This window comes from Falco biarmicus, chromosome 1, assembly GCF_023638135.1.
Source record: "Falco biarmicus isolate bFalBia1 chromosome 1, bFalBia1.pri, whole genome shotgun sequence".
In the NCBI taxonomy this organism is placed as follows: Eukaryota; Metazoa; Chordata; class Aves; order Falconiformes; family Falconidae; genus Falco; species Falco biarmicus.
In genome coordinates, this window is record NC_079288.1 from 75,634,833 (window position 1) to 75,651,284 (window position 16,452).

Consider the following 16,452-nt stretch of genomic DNA (forward strand, 5'->3'; position numbering starts at 1 on the left):
GGCACTAATTTATGGTACCACTGGGGACTGACTTCAAAAGACTTTTGGATGGACCAGTTAAAGCCTTTCTTAAGGCTTTCCAGGACACACACTTTCTTGTTGCCAAGACCTAAACCACATCTGGCTCTAAGGAGAGCATTCAAGGTGATATGCTTAGGCTGTGCCACCGAGGCTAGGAGCTTCGGCAGAGACCTTCATTCCCACTGACTGGTGGTCTACTCTTTCTCCTCTAATACAGGCAGCCCACATTTGTGAAGTCTTCATCTCCTTAGAAATAATGACATCTTTTAATATTTTTATTTTTTTTTAATCAGTAGGAAACAGCCTTTATTTTGGAATAAGCATGATTATCCAGTGACAAAAATTTCTACGTCACAGAGAAAAATGCTGCCATGTTAAATCAGAACAACTGCACTATCACACAATACCTGTTGAGTTGTATTTCTCCAGGGTATTAGATTTACCTCAGGAGGGTGGATAACAAATATACGACCTAAACTCACTGCTGGTACTTACTAAACAAATGACAGATATGCCATCAGCTCACAAATGGAGGAATAGTAGAGAACGAGGAAAAAGACGTATAGCCATCAGAAACACAAGCTCTCGCACTTCATTTTGTGTGTGTTCACCCATGTATTAATATAGTTCAGCATGTCTGAGAGAAAAAATAGCATCTTTGAATCAGAAAAAGTAGCACCTTTGGATTGAAACAGGCTTAAACTCCAAGATGAACATTTTAATAAGAGGTGTTTGCTACAGATAAACAATACAGACTGTAGTTTAATTACGCAGTATTTCATAGTGGACTTCTCTCTTTGAACTCTGCTGGAATACAATAACATCATCTCAAGCCCTGACCCGGTGGTATGTTCGGAACAGCTCTCAGTCCCGTGCTATGCCTTTGGGAGGACCCGAGTGCCACGGGGTGTGTGCAGGCACTGGTGTGTGCAAGGGCAGGAGAGAATCTGGGCAAGGCGGCACCTCCAGAGGCAAAGGCCACCCATGTCACCAATGGAGCTCGGTGGCATGGCCAGCTCCTTAGTGCAAAGGCTGGACTTGGAGCTCAGCCTCTTGCCTCTGGCCAGGGCTGAGGTGCAAGGCGTGAGAAGGGCTGTGAATTCCTTAGACCTTCTCCTCTGCTCTGTGTCCAGAGGACAGACTGAAGACCATCTGGTCTTTTAGAGCTAAATGCCTGTGTGATCTCTTCTGCATCACAAAAAATTAAATCACTATTAAAACAAGACGACCAGTAATCTTAGAACAGCGAGCTATGGCACAGATCAGATTCACACCGTGTTGTTTCACACACCCCCACCCCCACCCCGCTCCTAAAAGGCTCCAATGATGATGTTTGATGATGTTATTCATGAATACCTCTTTGTATTGATGTCAGCTGGCAAGTCTGCCCAATTATTTGCAATGTTTTATAAAGCTATTACCCCCCCCCTTAAATAATTTGTTCCCTGATTTGCAAACATTGCCAAGTATAGCATCTCTCGTGTCTGTCTGCGCATGCACAGTCTGAGTCTATAAAACACTTGAGAAGTGTTAAAAAAAAGCCTGCAGACCTTTCATATTGTATTTATTCAGAATCTCTTCAAGGCAAAAACAAGCACACTTTCTCTACCAGCTGGGGTGCACTGTGTTAATTTTGGTAGAACAAATAGATCCAGACAGACAAAGCTGTAAACATGTACAAGCACTAACCAAAGTTCAGAGGAATGAATGCAGACACCTTGGTATAAGCACCATAGCAACAACTTCCATTAAATATTTTTAAACCTACCTTAAAGATATAAAGGAGAGGAATACTTAAAGCATTTGGAAAGTAAAAGAAAAAGTGAAATTCAGTGTAACAGTGCTGCTTACCTCTTTTCTTTCACCTGTAGAGAGAAAGTCTGTTAAATGAAAAATATATTTATTTGTCAGTCTTTCTAATGGCATTAAAGTATTTACCTGTCTCTTCAGGGAAAAGAGAGGAACTAGAATATTTGCTGCTCTTTGAAGCTCTTTTTGCTTTCTGAAAAGCAAAATGGGAGCAGGAAAAAGAGTAACACAGATGTTCAGTTGTTGTCCAGATTTGGTAGATCTCAGACTAGGGGAGCACTACACAGAGAATTGCATTTGCTGCCTCTCTGGTTGTGTTGTTGCTAAAGACACAGGGGCTTTTTTTCGTGGTGTGGTTTTTTTTCCTTTTTCTTTTTTTTTTTTTTGGTCTTTGCCTTTTTCTTTTTCTTTTTCTCTTTCTATTTGTCACTTTTCTTTCTCCTTCCTTTTTTTCCATTCATTTTTATCTCCTATTTTTCCTTCTCCTCCTTTTCTTCCTCCTTAATTCCTGTCTTCATCCTTCCCTTCCTACCTCCTTCCCTTTCTCTTTATTTCTTTTCCTTTTTATATCTTTCCTTCTCTTTCTCTTTCTCCCATTTTCCCCCCTTTTCCTCTCTCCCTAGATGAGATCAGAACAGGACGGATGCTGCACCCAGGGAAGAGTGCAGGGAAGGGACAGGACGTGAAAGAGGATGACACAGGTGAGCAGATGGCCCAGGACACAGGCCATGGCAGGCACAGCCTCAGCTGCCTTCTCCCTGTTCAGTCTTCACTGAGGAGCAGTGTGGGAAGGCAGCGCAGCTGGGGTCCCCAAACAGCCCCCCGAGATGGGTTCATCCCTGCTGGTCCTCTTGCCTTCTTCACACCATCTGAATAATTATGGACCGTGGGAAGGAACAGACACAGGGAACAACCTCTTTTCTCCATTTATCTACCACTTAAGCCTTTACCAAAGCTTCATTTCTTTTTCATGTTGTTTTCCAGGTAACTTTTGAACTCGGCAGTAGCAGTAGCCCTTTTGTTTGGTTTTAAGAAGTTTGGTTTTATACTGCTTGCAGAAATGTTTACCTAGTAAGAACTTCTACTTTGGCCGGCTTGGGTTTTAAGCCTCTCTAAGTCTTCTGTTCCCAGTAATCCCTTGTACATCCTTCTGGTAATACGTGCAGTCCAGCAGTCCTGGTCTGAAATGCAGTGGGAATAACTACAGTATGTACCTTCACCCATTGCCCAGCTGGTGAGCCCTGCCCATCGCACAGGAGGAGGAATACAGCCCGGAATGGCAATCCCAGGGAAGCAAGGAGACCTATTTTTAATCAAAACATTTGAAGTTTGAGCCAAATGATGCTTTTCTGATTTTTGTGGCCACAAATCAAAATTTTATTCAAGACAAAGCAACCAGAATAAATATTTTCCAATCAACTGAAATCAACAGTTATGATTACAGTAATTTAAATACCATTATTTCATACTATTAATAACATCAGCACTTCAGACAAAACATGAAGTGACTAAGCCAAGACAATGTAAGCAGTAACTCTGAACCCAGTGCTTGCTCCTGACTCGGTGCCCACTCTGCTAGACCAGGGAATGCATTGGTATTCAAGAACTGCCACCTGAAACAGTTTCAGGAGGGCTGTATACAGACACATCTTTTTGAAGCTTTTATGCTCTCTGCATGCTTTTGCATGCTTGCATCATTGCAACCCTTCCTGATGAGTCTATCCATACTCACGAATTTCAGATCTGATATTATATTCATCTAACCTCGTGACAGTGTGAAGAGGTTTCTATTCACCGAAAAAAAAGAAACTTGCATGCCATCCCTCTCCCTTTCTCCACACACATTACACTGAAATAGTCGTGGTAGAATTGGCTTGATAGCCCTTAATTCCACACTCACTTCTTTGCAATGAGCTTTTCTTTATGTGGTTAAATGACATAGAAATGGCATAGAAACTAAAGCACTTTTGAAATGTATTCTCAAGGAATAACTGAAATTATGTCAGTAATAAAGATGTTGTTTTTAATGACCAGTCCTCACTATCTGAAGTGAAAGTTTCGGTCTTTCATTCAAATCATTGCATGTTCAAGAAGTGCTTTTCTTATTGCCTTCTTTTTCCCTCAACTGCTGTCACAAGCCTTCGCGTTTAGGGCACTTGTGAAATAGCATCAGCTATTCTTCACCCCTCACGGGGAAGGGATGGCATCATCTACTCATAACCAAGATTAGTGGGATAAATGCTACATGGTAAGAACTGCTGGAAAGACCACTCTCCCCTTCAATCTATTTATTCTGTGCTTCCTTTTCCCTTCTGTTAAATGTTAGCAGCAATACTTCTTTACCATATTTATTCAAAACAAATACCAGAGGAATGGAAGTACTGTGAATTCCATATTGCTGAAACACAAAAAATTGCTTCTTCAAAGAACAGAAATCACTCAAACTGAGTAAAAGCAAGATATGCAAATTATGCTTTGATGTACATGCCCACAGTGTGCAGTATCAGACCAGTCATTATCATTCCACCTGCAATTCTTTATACCCTGCAAGGATGTTTGGTATTACCAGACAGCCCAAACACAAAAGAGTAGTTAGAATTATTCAGTTTAACTGTGGTGGGAATTAAATGAAATTAAAATTCCCTAGTCAATGGGAGGGTATACAAGGATGAATAGAGCAGAAATGGATTTCAGGTCTAAGGACTTGCTTCCAGTTATAATACGGAAATTATACACAGATGTATTTATTTCTTGTGTTTATATATTTATGCTAAAGCAAAAGGAGAAATTAAAGAAACAACAGAGCAGAAACATATGAATCATCAACTGAGCTTTAATTAGGATACATCTGTTAACATCAATGGATCTGTGCTGAAGAGCTGGCTCCAAGTAAGATTTTCACAGATGTGTAATATAACACCACTGTTTCATAAAGTACATACACATACTTAGCTTGCTGTTTATTTAATTCAAGCCTCAGGAAGAACTAAGGAAAAACCCAAACCATAAAATTTCCTCTTGGGACTGATGGAAAGATATGATCAACACTTTTAATTTCTGTAACACAATTACATGGCACATGAGTAACTACCTGCATTTCAGCCCACTGCAGCAGTAGTTCCTGGGCACAATGGCATCATCTTCAACAAGAATTAGCAGCTTTCTTATGTCAGCAATACAGCCATGCACTCCCAGGAAAATATATCTCCAAAATAGCCTTTTAGGCTCTGTAGATATTAACTGTCATGAAAGGAGTCTAAAGATTTGTTGGTGTTCATTTTGATTAACACAATCTACAGCAATAAAAACAAGACTTTCTCCCACAGCACCGTGAGTTACAGCTGAGCACAGCAACACCCAGAGGATATCAGCCTCATAATATCCCTTGGTCTCCGGTAAGGGCTCCGTACCTAACTCCCCCCCGGGCTCAGCCCCAGTCCTTGCTCAGAGAAGCTGGGGAAGGAACAAGAGCTGTGGGCATGCAAACTGGCAGCAAGCGCGCAATGCAGGGAGTGAATTGCTTTCAGCAAAGACATATTCGTCAGTGTGACAGTGCCAGAATGTAACTGTTCACCAGAAATCTTTCATTCATTCAAAATTATTATAATGATGCTTATAAAGTGATAAAGTATTGCTTAACATCAACAGGTAAAGAGCAAAGGAGTTACCTCCCCTTCAGACTCACTGTACTAAGGGTCCTGAACAAGTCAAATGCTGAGCCTGGATGACTTTGTTGTCTCACATTTCTTCACCCACTAATTCGCAGTGGCATTTTTAGTCCCTGAAATTGAGACATTTGCGATCATGGGATTTTCAGATTTCATTCAATTATATTAAGGATTTTGGAGAATTCAGACAGCATAAAGGCTACCTCTATGGCAATAACAGTATTGTAACTCAGCCTCGTTTGAGGGAATACCTCTGCTTTCAAGCTTATGGTGCCTCCATTCAGCCAGGCAGGGGAGGGCTCTCAAGTTGCATCTTCACGATTTATAGGGCTGGATTTTATAGATTTGACAGTTTCCTAAGGATGAAACATTACAATATCTATTTAAAAAAACCCCACTCCTATATTGTAAAGCCCTGCTGACTCATTAGGAAGGCATTAGAAAGAAGTAAACCCCCTCTTAAATAAAAAAGCACCTATATGTCTTGATTCCTCTAGCAAGTGTGATCTGTCAGTCAGCTACCCCCATGTCAGCCCAGCCCCACAACTGACCACATATGATGTGCTGGTCTGACAGCAGGACACAGCTGTAGAGACGCAACTGAACCACCCTCATCTAATTTCTAGATGACAAACATGTTTCAGGGTAAGTAAAACACCAAGCTGTGTAGTCCCATTGAGACCTGACTACTTTGAGACCACTAGTATATAATTACTAATAAAAATTTAGGTAACTGTGGAAAATAAAGGTTCAAGGCTTCTGAAATGTAGGTGCCTTCCACTGGAGTGGAGAAGAATTCATCTAAGATCACATTCTGGGTATTGGATTCTTAAATACATATGTTATTATTAGCACTAATAATACCAGGTCCCAAGACTATGGATTTAGCCCTAAAGGTCTGGTTTAAAATGACCAAAGTATTTTGTAATAAGTTTTCCCACTATTTAAAAAAAAGGTTTATTTTCCTAAATTGAAGGAAAAGGGAAAAAATAAGATTTTCAGCCATTTGAAAGAATTAAGCAGAAGAGGAAAAAGGAAAGTGGAAACAAACCAGACTAAATGTTTTCATTTCCAATGCTGAATATGTATTAAACAAGTTGGTTTTTGAAATGAAAGCCATTCCTTCATTAAAAATATTGACCAGCTCTAATCACATACTTGTTTGAAATTGTTCCCACGGCAACTGCAGCCAGGAACTGAAAAGTTCTGGTTTTGTTTGAAGACCTAAATGCTGAAAAGCTCCTCTGCTTTGCCCAAGTATACTCATTAGTCCCCGAAAATACAGCTCTTCTCCCTCCTAACCACGATGTCTGACACTTACCACCTTTTCTATAAAAAGACTCACAATGGGAATGTACCTTTGCTTTGCAGAAATCGCACACAGCAGGAAAGACCAAGAGAAGGAGATACTGATCTTTATCTGCATATTTTTTTCTGCTTAGTAGCATGGAGTCAATTTTTCCCAGTTTCTCTTCTCCTCTACTTTCATTTAGTAACAAAGCAGTAAGACTTACTCAAACCATGAGCTGTACCGCCTGTTGTAGGTGTTAGATGAACCATAGCAGGGTAATGCCTGTACCTATCTCCCAGTTATGGGGAAAGTGAAGACATTTAGCTTCAATTAGACACCGTGATATTTACCTGGTCAAAATAAAGCAAAACAAATTATAGCACATTGCCTGTGCATACAGTGTGCCTTGATAGCCAGAACATGCTAGCAGGATTTTGTGCCACACTGAATTTCTCTCTAGTCTGATACAACACTCAGTCACAGTGTACAGGGGCTGTATTAACCACACCCTGATATCTCTATTCCTGTGAAGAGTATTATTGCATTTAAGGAACTATTCATATGCATAAAAATTAGAGACACCAGGAAGACATCCAGTCATTTCTGCAGGTTTTTTTTCTCCTCAGAATTTAAAGAGCTTTTTTATCATCATTTTCCTATCATATGTTCTTGTTCAAATATTATTTCCAAAAGCTACAAGTGCTCTCTTCATACGCTTCAACTAGGAAGAAAATACCTCAAACACACACACAAAAGCAGCAATACAATGACTCTCAGAATAAAGTAATTTTGCAATCTCATTTTATTCATTCCACAGTCTAGGCTTGGTATCAGAAATTAACTTCACTGTTGACAGCAACACACAAGATGCTTTTATAGATCTTTGTCAGCACGTTATCCATTAGTGTTACAGCTTCCTGCTTTCCATCGAAAGCCTACGGGAAATTGGCTCAACCCACAGCTTTTCTGTGCCTGGATCTTGGAGGACAAGGATGCTGGATGCCGCATGAACCCTCCCTCCCCCGCTGCAGTACTATTCAGGAGCCACTTCATACAAGAGACCGTGTTGCATATTCAACAGCTGGCTGCGAACTGCCTTATTCCAGTGCTGGTACCATTTTTCACTTTCATTCACAAGTGCAATGCAGTGCACTGGGGCCTCGGTTCCCAGATCTTTACTGTCCACCACCGGAATTCACACAGGCTTTTTGGTGTAACTCACTCATGACAGAAAATCAAATCTGGATGAAAGAAGTTGACACAAAAGCCCAGAGCCTTCCTTAGATGTTTGGCTCCCAGTGCACGTGACAAATGGTCACATCTCTGTGCCACAACACAGAGACTCTGGAGGGTTAGGTAGGAGCTGACCTGTAAGGAACCAGTTCATCCCAGGTGCTTCCTGAGGGTGTTGAGCAGACATGGAAGAAGAAAAGGGATCTGGCAACTGATGTCCTCACTAGATGCACGATGATTGTCTGGCCTTGGAGACTGAAGATACAGAACCAAAGCTGTAAGCAGCTTCTTAGCGCTGATGTAATTGGGACTATATGCAGAAATAAGAATGAGATTGTGAAGTAAGCCTACATTTATACATTTAGTATCTCCAGCAAACCTCATGTAAAAAAAAAAAAAAAAAAAAAAAAAAAAAAAAAAAAAGTGACCCCCTTTATCTTCCTAAACTGGTAACACAAGTTTCTAGGGCACTGCAGCCACCACTAGCTGTTGCACAGAGCCACTCTCTTCACACCAGGAGAACCCCACAATTTCAGCTCTGCTGCCACTAGCTGGGTACACTGGAGCTCTTTGAGATCAGCACTGCACTGTTGGTGCTGGCACGTTTTAGCTGCAGAAACAACTCTTTGCCACCATCGCTGTCTGAGCTGGTCCTCCACAGAATGCAGGACCTCATTTGCTCTAGCATCTCTGCAACCAAGAACATATTCTACAAAAAGTACTATATCCCCTCAGAAAGACAATAATTTTAACAGCATAACAAGCAAAACTGACTTGTTATACAAATAAAGTCAAAAGTTAGTAAACAGAATTGTGAATTTAACATTTACACCAATCGGATCGGTTAGATGTGGCTTTTCCTCTTTACTGTGAAAGGAAAGATTTGCATTATTCTGGAACTTGTTTGAAGGCTTGTATCTCTCCATAAAGCCACCTATATTAGTCTGATAGGTTCTTTAGTAATCCTGGTTTGTTTTGTTTATTTTTTAAAACGGTGTATTTTTCACAGTACTTGAAAACAAAAAACATCTCTTCCCTCCCTCCCCGCAGACCACCATGACTTGGTTTGCACTGCAGCATCCTTGCAACAGAATGGACCACCACATACTCTTTAGGACTAAGTGTGCCAGCCTTTTTCTACAATCTGCCTCTCTGCAGGTATGAGCTGAAGATGTGAGTTCAGGTCTTGGATTACTTCTGATTTCCCTTCTACCTTATTATGACTGCTAACAACTGTGGATTCTTTAATTGAAACTTGGAAGAGGTTCAGTTTCTTTCTACCAATGACCTGGAAGATTAAATAAAGAATGTTCTTATTAAATCTATGAATACCAAACTGGGAAAGGCAACAAGCACACTGAAGGATAAGTTCATAATTTAAAGGAGTTTTAACCAGACAAATGAATGGTCTGAAGAGAACAGATCATAATGCCATTAAGGACATGTGGAGAGTACGGTCCTGAGAACAGCACGGATGATGAATAAGAGACATGGTTAGCATTGCCACCCTGCTGTAAAAAACTATAGGCAAAGGGGACATATTGTAGATGATGTATATGAAGTTGATTACATCTATCAGTATAGGAAAGACTCTTCTGAACACCTTAAATCTCCTGTACTTCTCTACAGCTGTTGGGACTGCGTTAGCTGGGCAGGAGGGTAAGGGAGGCTTGGGTGGTACTTTTTTTGAAAGGTCTGTGCAGAAAAGCAGTGTGCAGTATCCCACCAAAACAGACTCGGCCACTGACAGCTCTCCAGCTAAGCACAAAGCTACTCAGTGTTCCTCAAACAGTCATCTAACCATACAAGTAAAGGGAAAATAATAATAATAATAATAATAATGATGATGATGATAAAAAGGTAGGTATTCACATGGGTTTGACCCAGTCAGGAAGCATCACAGTCTCCAACATTCATTCTCCCGGAAAGAAAAAGAGGTTTAGGAAGGAATCCTGGGAGAAAGCAAGGACTCAAACCCAATCTCCCAGCTTTCAGGGTAGGAATATGGCTTTTTCTCTGTTCCCTAGTGAAAAGCAGACATCAAAGACAGAAATCTTTTCATAGGGAAGCATTTTTTTCTGTGGGAAAAACATACACTTTTGAAAAAAATACTGTGAAAAGAAATACTTTTATTAAAACTGTCATTTAATTACTCTGTTCCTTCTCATTTGAGTAACTGAGAGCATGGGAATATTGAATCATTATATAGGAGCTGCAAGAAAAAAGGTATAAATTGAAGATTTTGAGAATTTCTGCTCATTAGCAGAACGTGTAATTGGTCAAAAATATTACAAGAAAGAATATGGGGCATTCCTATTATTTTAGACAGTCTGTAGGCCTAAACCAGTAAACTTTCAAGGACAGGTTCTATTTCCTGATATTCCCCTCGATATTCTCCAAGACATAGGGATGGGAAAGCAGACATTCCTTTGAAAGAGATTACCTTCAATAATGCAACCTTGAATTACCCAGTTTCTACAGTGTACAAAGAGCAATGACGAACACGCTCCTGTGTACGCAATGCACACAGAGGCATTCAATGTGCAGATACAGCCAAGATGGTAATTTAGAGCAGTGAATTACCAGTGAACAACAGCCAATGAATAAAAATCTGCTGGCAGACATGACCTGATTTAATTACTAGTGATGGTCAAGCCATAAGCAGAACAAAAATATATTGGAAAAATCTGACAAACAATTCTACATTTATTCCAGTTAATACAGACATTGCACATAAATCTACTCAAAATATTTTTGAATGGCCTTTCATTTTATATTCCTGTAAGTAATTTTTTACTCCTTCTGAAACACTCTGCATAGAGGTATTTTGCTTCAGTTGAGTAACTACAAAACCATTCACATATTGTAACCAGAAATTCTTAACTACACAAGACCAAGGACTAAAGCCTAACAGCAATGCTCGAACTCCTCAAGTTCTGCTCTCAGATTCTGAGGGCTATTTCGGCTTGGAATGACACCTGCCACTTCCAGGTTTCAATTTATTTTCTTATTCAGTGATCTTCCTTCAAACAAAAGTGGCTGAAAATACAGGGCCTCTTTTCTGCAGGTAGCTCACCTGGCATAACTGGAAAAGACTCCAAAGAAGTTGACTTTTTCACAATATAATTCACTTCCTTGCATATATAACCAAATGTCTGTCTCCTGCTGTCCAGACGAACGTCTGAACCTTGGGGAAAACAAATTGCTTTTAGTCAACATGGCTCTCAAGCTTCTTGATAGAGCTGCAGTGGAAAAATAACTAGTCGTTTTATGTATCAGCAAGCACAGACTGCTCAAATACAGAGATGGGCACCACCACTTCTCGTTAAATGGACCATTTATATCACAGCTTGTCTGAACACAAAGGCAAATGCTGAGCACACTGCATAGTCCTTTCACAGGTGTTGAGCCTGAATTTCACTGCCTTGCTCCCTGTGAATGACAAGAAAACAAGCGGAAAGAGAGCATGGAAGGCCTGAGCTGGTGGCCTTTGCCAGCCATTTTGCAGAAGAGGACTTGAGTGGTGAAGAAGGTGGCAAAGGTTTGACCCGACCTGGAGCACTCAGCTAGGAGGATAATGTTCATGATACTGCTCAGCTGGTACAAGTGTTTGTATGAACTCCCACACAGCTCTCAACAGCCTGTGACAATAAAGCTTTTATCATTCAGCAAGGAAAATAAGCTTTATGCTGGTATACCGATGCCTACACCAGTTACACCCGCACAGCAGCAAAACATTTTGGCATAGGGCAGAAAGGGGACTGGGTCAGCTGAGTTGTGTGGACTTGGTGTTTGGTGCTTTGAAAATCCTGCTGTCAGTCTCTCGGGAAGCCAGAGCCGTTGATGAAAGGCAGTGCAATTATTGGCACGAGGTTGTATTAAGGTAACAGCGTAAAAACTTAATAATCCCCAGAAGAAAAAAAAGGTGTTAAAATAGCAGCTGGGTAAATACAAGATAATGAAAGAAAGCAGCATGATTTCCCCAGGTTCAAATAAAGCAGATGAGTATTTTGCAGAATTGACCTTATTAAAGAGACATTGTCACTTTAAAAATAAATTTGAAACCAAAACTATTATAGCAATAACTGAAGATAGTTACATATTAAACGTAACAATTAATTGCAAAAAAATGTCAACCTTTTAACTTCTATTTTCACATTTTGCTGTAGCAAAGTGCCAGGTCCACTTATGTATTTTCACATTTCTTTACAATTGATTGACAATATTGATAGTCTCTACCAGAACAGCCAGTCATTCATTCTCGGTATTAATTATTCTCTATTTGGCTTAGCACATGTATTGTACTTTATAACAAATTAATACATAATACCGAGGACAGGGAAGTGAAATGGAAACTTATTGTAGGAAATCTCAACTCACTTGTTTCATGGAAACATTTTCAGCCCGATCACTGCAGAACAACAGTTTGTGTGCATCTTCCCGAAGATGTCTTTCACTACATAGGATCTTTTGTATCAAAAAAACCCTTTATGATGAAATCTTCTGAATATTCTTCTAATCTTAAACTAAACAACATGACTTATGTGCTAATCCGGTACCTGTATCTCTGATATGCCAAGCCAGAAACACAGCAAAGAGAATAAGCAATCTTTTAAAATCTTATTCTTTCTAAAAGGACTTAAGCAGACTTCACGCTGTTATCTATGACGCTGATTTTTGATTCAACCTCTATTAACAGATGTAGCAAAGAACTTCATTAGTCAAATTAAGACTTCAGCAAACACATTCATGAGGAAACTACAGCATACAACATGAACAATAGGATCAAAATATGACACAGCAGAAAATCCAGTGAAGAATTACTTACCCTGCTGCAAATAGCTGCACAGGCCCAGAAGCATATGGATACTAATTCTGTTTAAACCTACGGACACTGAGGACCTTGACAACTTTAAACATTCCAGCAAGTGCCCATTTAACCTTGAAAGGACCAAGTAGCTTAAAATAATTTTGAGTCTCTAAACGGCACTAGCATTTTGTCCCATTCTAATGCATAACTACTTTCACAAACATTACATGGTCCTTCACGAGGAATCACACCATGAGCAGAAAGCTGGGCTAATGATAACACCAATGAGCCTGTGCACAACTAATAAGCCTCCTGAAAATCCTGAATCAGGAACCAGGGCACAAGGGATGCACTGTGCAGAGGTGTAGACTGCACGCTAACATTATTTAAGTACATGTTGAAGAAATGGTAACAAAAAGCTACAGTTTATTAGTCCAGTGTGGTGAATAATTTCTTCAGTGAATAATACCATTGCCAGTAAGTCAGTTTTTGCTGTGTAGATTAAAGCATCACTGCCCAAGGACAGTGACTTTTGCCTCTTTGCACGTTTTGGCTCCTTGGTCAATGGCATCAGGTTGAGAAAAGACAGTGGCTGCAGCAGAGATGGGAGTACATCATCAATGGTCAGGGACAAGGCAAGAAGCAATGAACTTCCATGGGTACACAATTAATAGTCAGACTAATCAGAGGGTCCTTCATTTCCAATACTTTCAATCTCGGTAAAACGCATTATATAGCCAGGTAGAAACCAAAAGGAAGAGTTGCTAAACAAGTGAGGCATTTCTTACCTAACTCCCAATTCTGCAATGAGCATGGTATTAGCAGCCTTACCACATGTTTTTATCCGTTTACTTTGGCTACATCTGTTTAAAATAAGGGGGTTCAGCCAGACTGTAAGATGTCCTTTTCTGATGTTAATTTAGTGAGAATGAAGAACAATTTGCCCCATGTGGATAATGTTCAAAATCCTGAAGAATTTTGCCCTATATTTTATTAATTACTATGAAACCAAATGGGCTTACTCTGAATGGCTTGTCCAGCTCACATTTCCTGGAAGACTTCAGCTGTGAAATACGGATGCCAACACCCATGGTATACACACAGAACTGCACACACAGCAGCTGGCCCTCCTATGTCCTCTGAACAACTCAAAGCTGAATGTAAGTCAAGGCTTTATTGAAGCAGTCTACTGCCTAGATAGTAGCTCTTTCATAAGGCACAAAAGATGTTAAGATCTGGACATTTCTTTCAGTATGTATTGCATGATACGAAACTGATTCATAACAGGGCATGACTTTCCCTGCCAGGATAGTTACAGACACCGAGCTGCTTCAAATCTGCGATAAGGTGTGTGACAGTTACAAATCAGCTTTCTATTATTAGGCGCACAGATTATCTGTTAAGGATAATAAATTGATATTGCAATCAATATTCAGATGTTACATTGTATTATTGCAACTGATGGAAGCTATTGGCCCCAACGTCTTATCTGTGATCAGTGCTGTCATTTCCCTTGTACACCCCAACAGCCTAGAGCGTGGGCTTGCGAAGGAATCTTGGAAGAGACTCACATTCAAGAATGGGTACATCAGCTTTCCAGTGCTCCTTGCAGCCCAGAGCACAGCTCAGGCTTTCCTACAGGCTCTTCTTGCATAGGGCCTAACCCCTCTCTGAAACATCTGAGCCTCCTCCTGTACAGCTCCAACCTCCCACCAGGGCAGGACTGACCCTACCTTTACCTACCCACACCTTGGGGACAATACACCAGATGCACCTAAACACAGCAACTCTGAACTCCCACAATCCTGACAGAATCCTCTTTCTGTGAGAGCGATGACTTTGTGAAAAGACTGAAGAATGCAATCAAAAACTAATTAGGATTATCAGGCTAATTACTGCATGCATTTTCTAATGCTAATAGCAATATGAAACACTAATTGTTGTTTACTGTGGGATGAATATTTAAACTTGTCTAGAGTAGCGGGGAAAAAAAAATATGTTTTTTTCCACTTGGAATAGATGCCAACTGCAGACACATATACACTGTAACATTTTAATTTTCAAAATGAAACTGGCACTCTATTAATACAAAGACACAGAAACTCCATACGTGAAAAACTGCAAAATATATGAACACAATACCTTCAGAGCATAGCATTCAAATACGGTTCAAAGAACCTAAAACCAGGTTTGTTTATCACAAAATATTAACAAATATATGTGTTTATTTTAATTAGCCTTATCCTGTTCCTATTTTTAGGGTTCATACTTACAGGTTTCTTTCTGTCAACTAGAAAGGTTTAAGAATTAACTCTTTTTGAAATGTAAATTTCAAATTATATTCTAATCAATTTAGAGAAATCCAGGAATAAGACTTAAAAAATATCCACATAAAATTGTGACAGTTTGCAGCACTGCAATCAAAAAAGCTTTTGAAAGTATTACATGCCCATTTAAATTTTTTCCTTTTCTACTGAGCAAGTGTGATGATATTGGTTCAGCAAGGAAAAGACTGCAACAACAGGTTGCAAATATTTAACGCAGATTTGAACTGTAGCCACATTCATAGTTCAGCTGAAATAAGTTTAGAGGAAATAGCAAAAAGCTGATTTTGCTCCAGGATGTATGGCTAAGTACATATGTATATGCTGAAGATCTGGACTACCAGCTACCACTGTAGAACACAGACTACAGAAGTAACATTTTAAGAATGCAACATTAAACAGTACATTAGCTAGAACAGAAAATCAGAGAACAGAGGATTTGTGGGTCACCCACTTCATCTCTTCATGTTATCTGCTATACCACAGCTTATTACAAGAACATATAAATACAAGAATAGTAAATCAGTAATTACTTTATATAATAAATAAGCTTTCTACATAAGTTACGAAAACACAGCTATAGTAAGATCAGTGCAAAATGTACTGAAGGAACACTGGGTCCTGCCTGTCAGAATGTGCATCATAAACCACCCATATTTCATCCACTGCATCATAGGCTGACAAAAATTAAAAAACACACAATGCAGATTGCTAACTGCACCATTCTAAAATTACAGCTATTTACAATGTCAGACAAATGAGATTAAAGCAACATATGTTATTTAAACTGCACACTTCATTCTTTCTCATTATTTTTCTGAATTTTAAATAACTTCCTCTTCCCTAATTGATACTTTGAAAGGAAGTTGCCCTCACAAGTCTGTATTTGCATGAGCAGCCTTCTTGGAATTAAGAAAGTTCTTTTTCTTTTTCCTTGGAGAATTATGCAAAGAAAGATCACTCGGCTCGCGAAACAAAAATATCTTCTCCCCTGTGTCTAACAGTTCTATGGCTCTGGCAGTTGCGGTGTTCAAGGGAACAGACGTATCAAACTGTTTCACAGGAGGATGTTTAGGTGAACATCCAAGATGAATGAATGATGCTTTTTCCAAGATGGCAAGTTGCTTCTTCTTTACCAAGCTACATTAATGAAAAAAATTGAATTGAAAAATGAACTTTGGCAAAAAAATTCTAACTTCCTATATCATATCCTGACACAGAAGTGACTTCGGAAGCTAAAGAAAACTGTATTTGAATAGACAGATTTCCATCCCAATCCCCAATAATTTATGAGAT

The 16,452-nt window shown here is 39.6% G+C and overlaps 1 protein-coding gene across 5 annotated transcripts in view; it reads right to left on the reverse strand.

Moving 5' to 3' along the window:
• Positions 1–14,871: 14,871 nt before the first annotated feature.
• EVC2 (EvC ciliary complex subunit 2) overlaps positions 14,872–16,452 on the reverse strand; it is an 80,072-nt gene continuing 78,491 nt past the window's right edge. For all 5 annotated transcript variants that reach the window (XM_056337718.1, XM_056337699.1, XM_056337708.1 and 2 more), the window contains one exon: positions 14,872–16,296. In XM_056337718.1, coding sequence (XP_056193693.1) covers positions 16,029–16,296 — 268 coding nt within the window. In that variant the 3' untranslated portion in view covers positions 14,872–16,028. The remainder of the gene's footprint in view (positions 16,297–16,452) is intronic.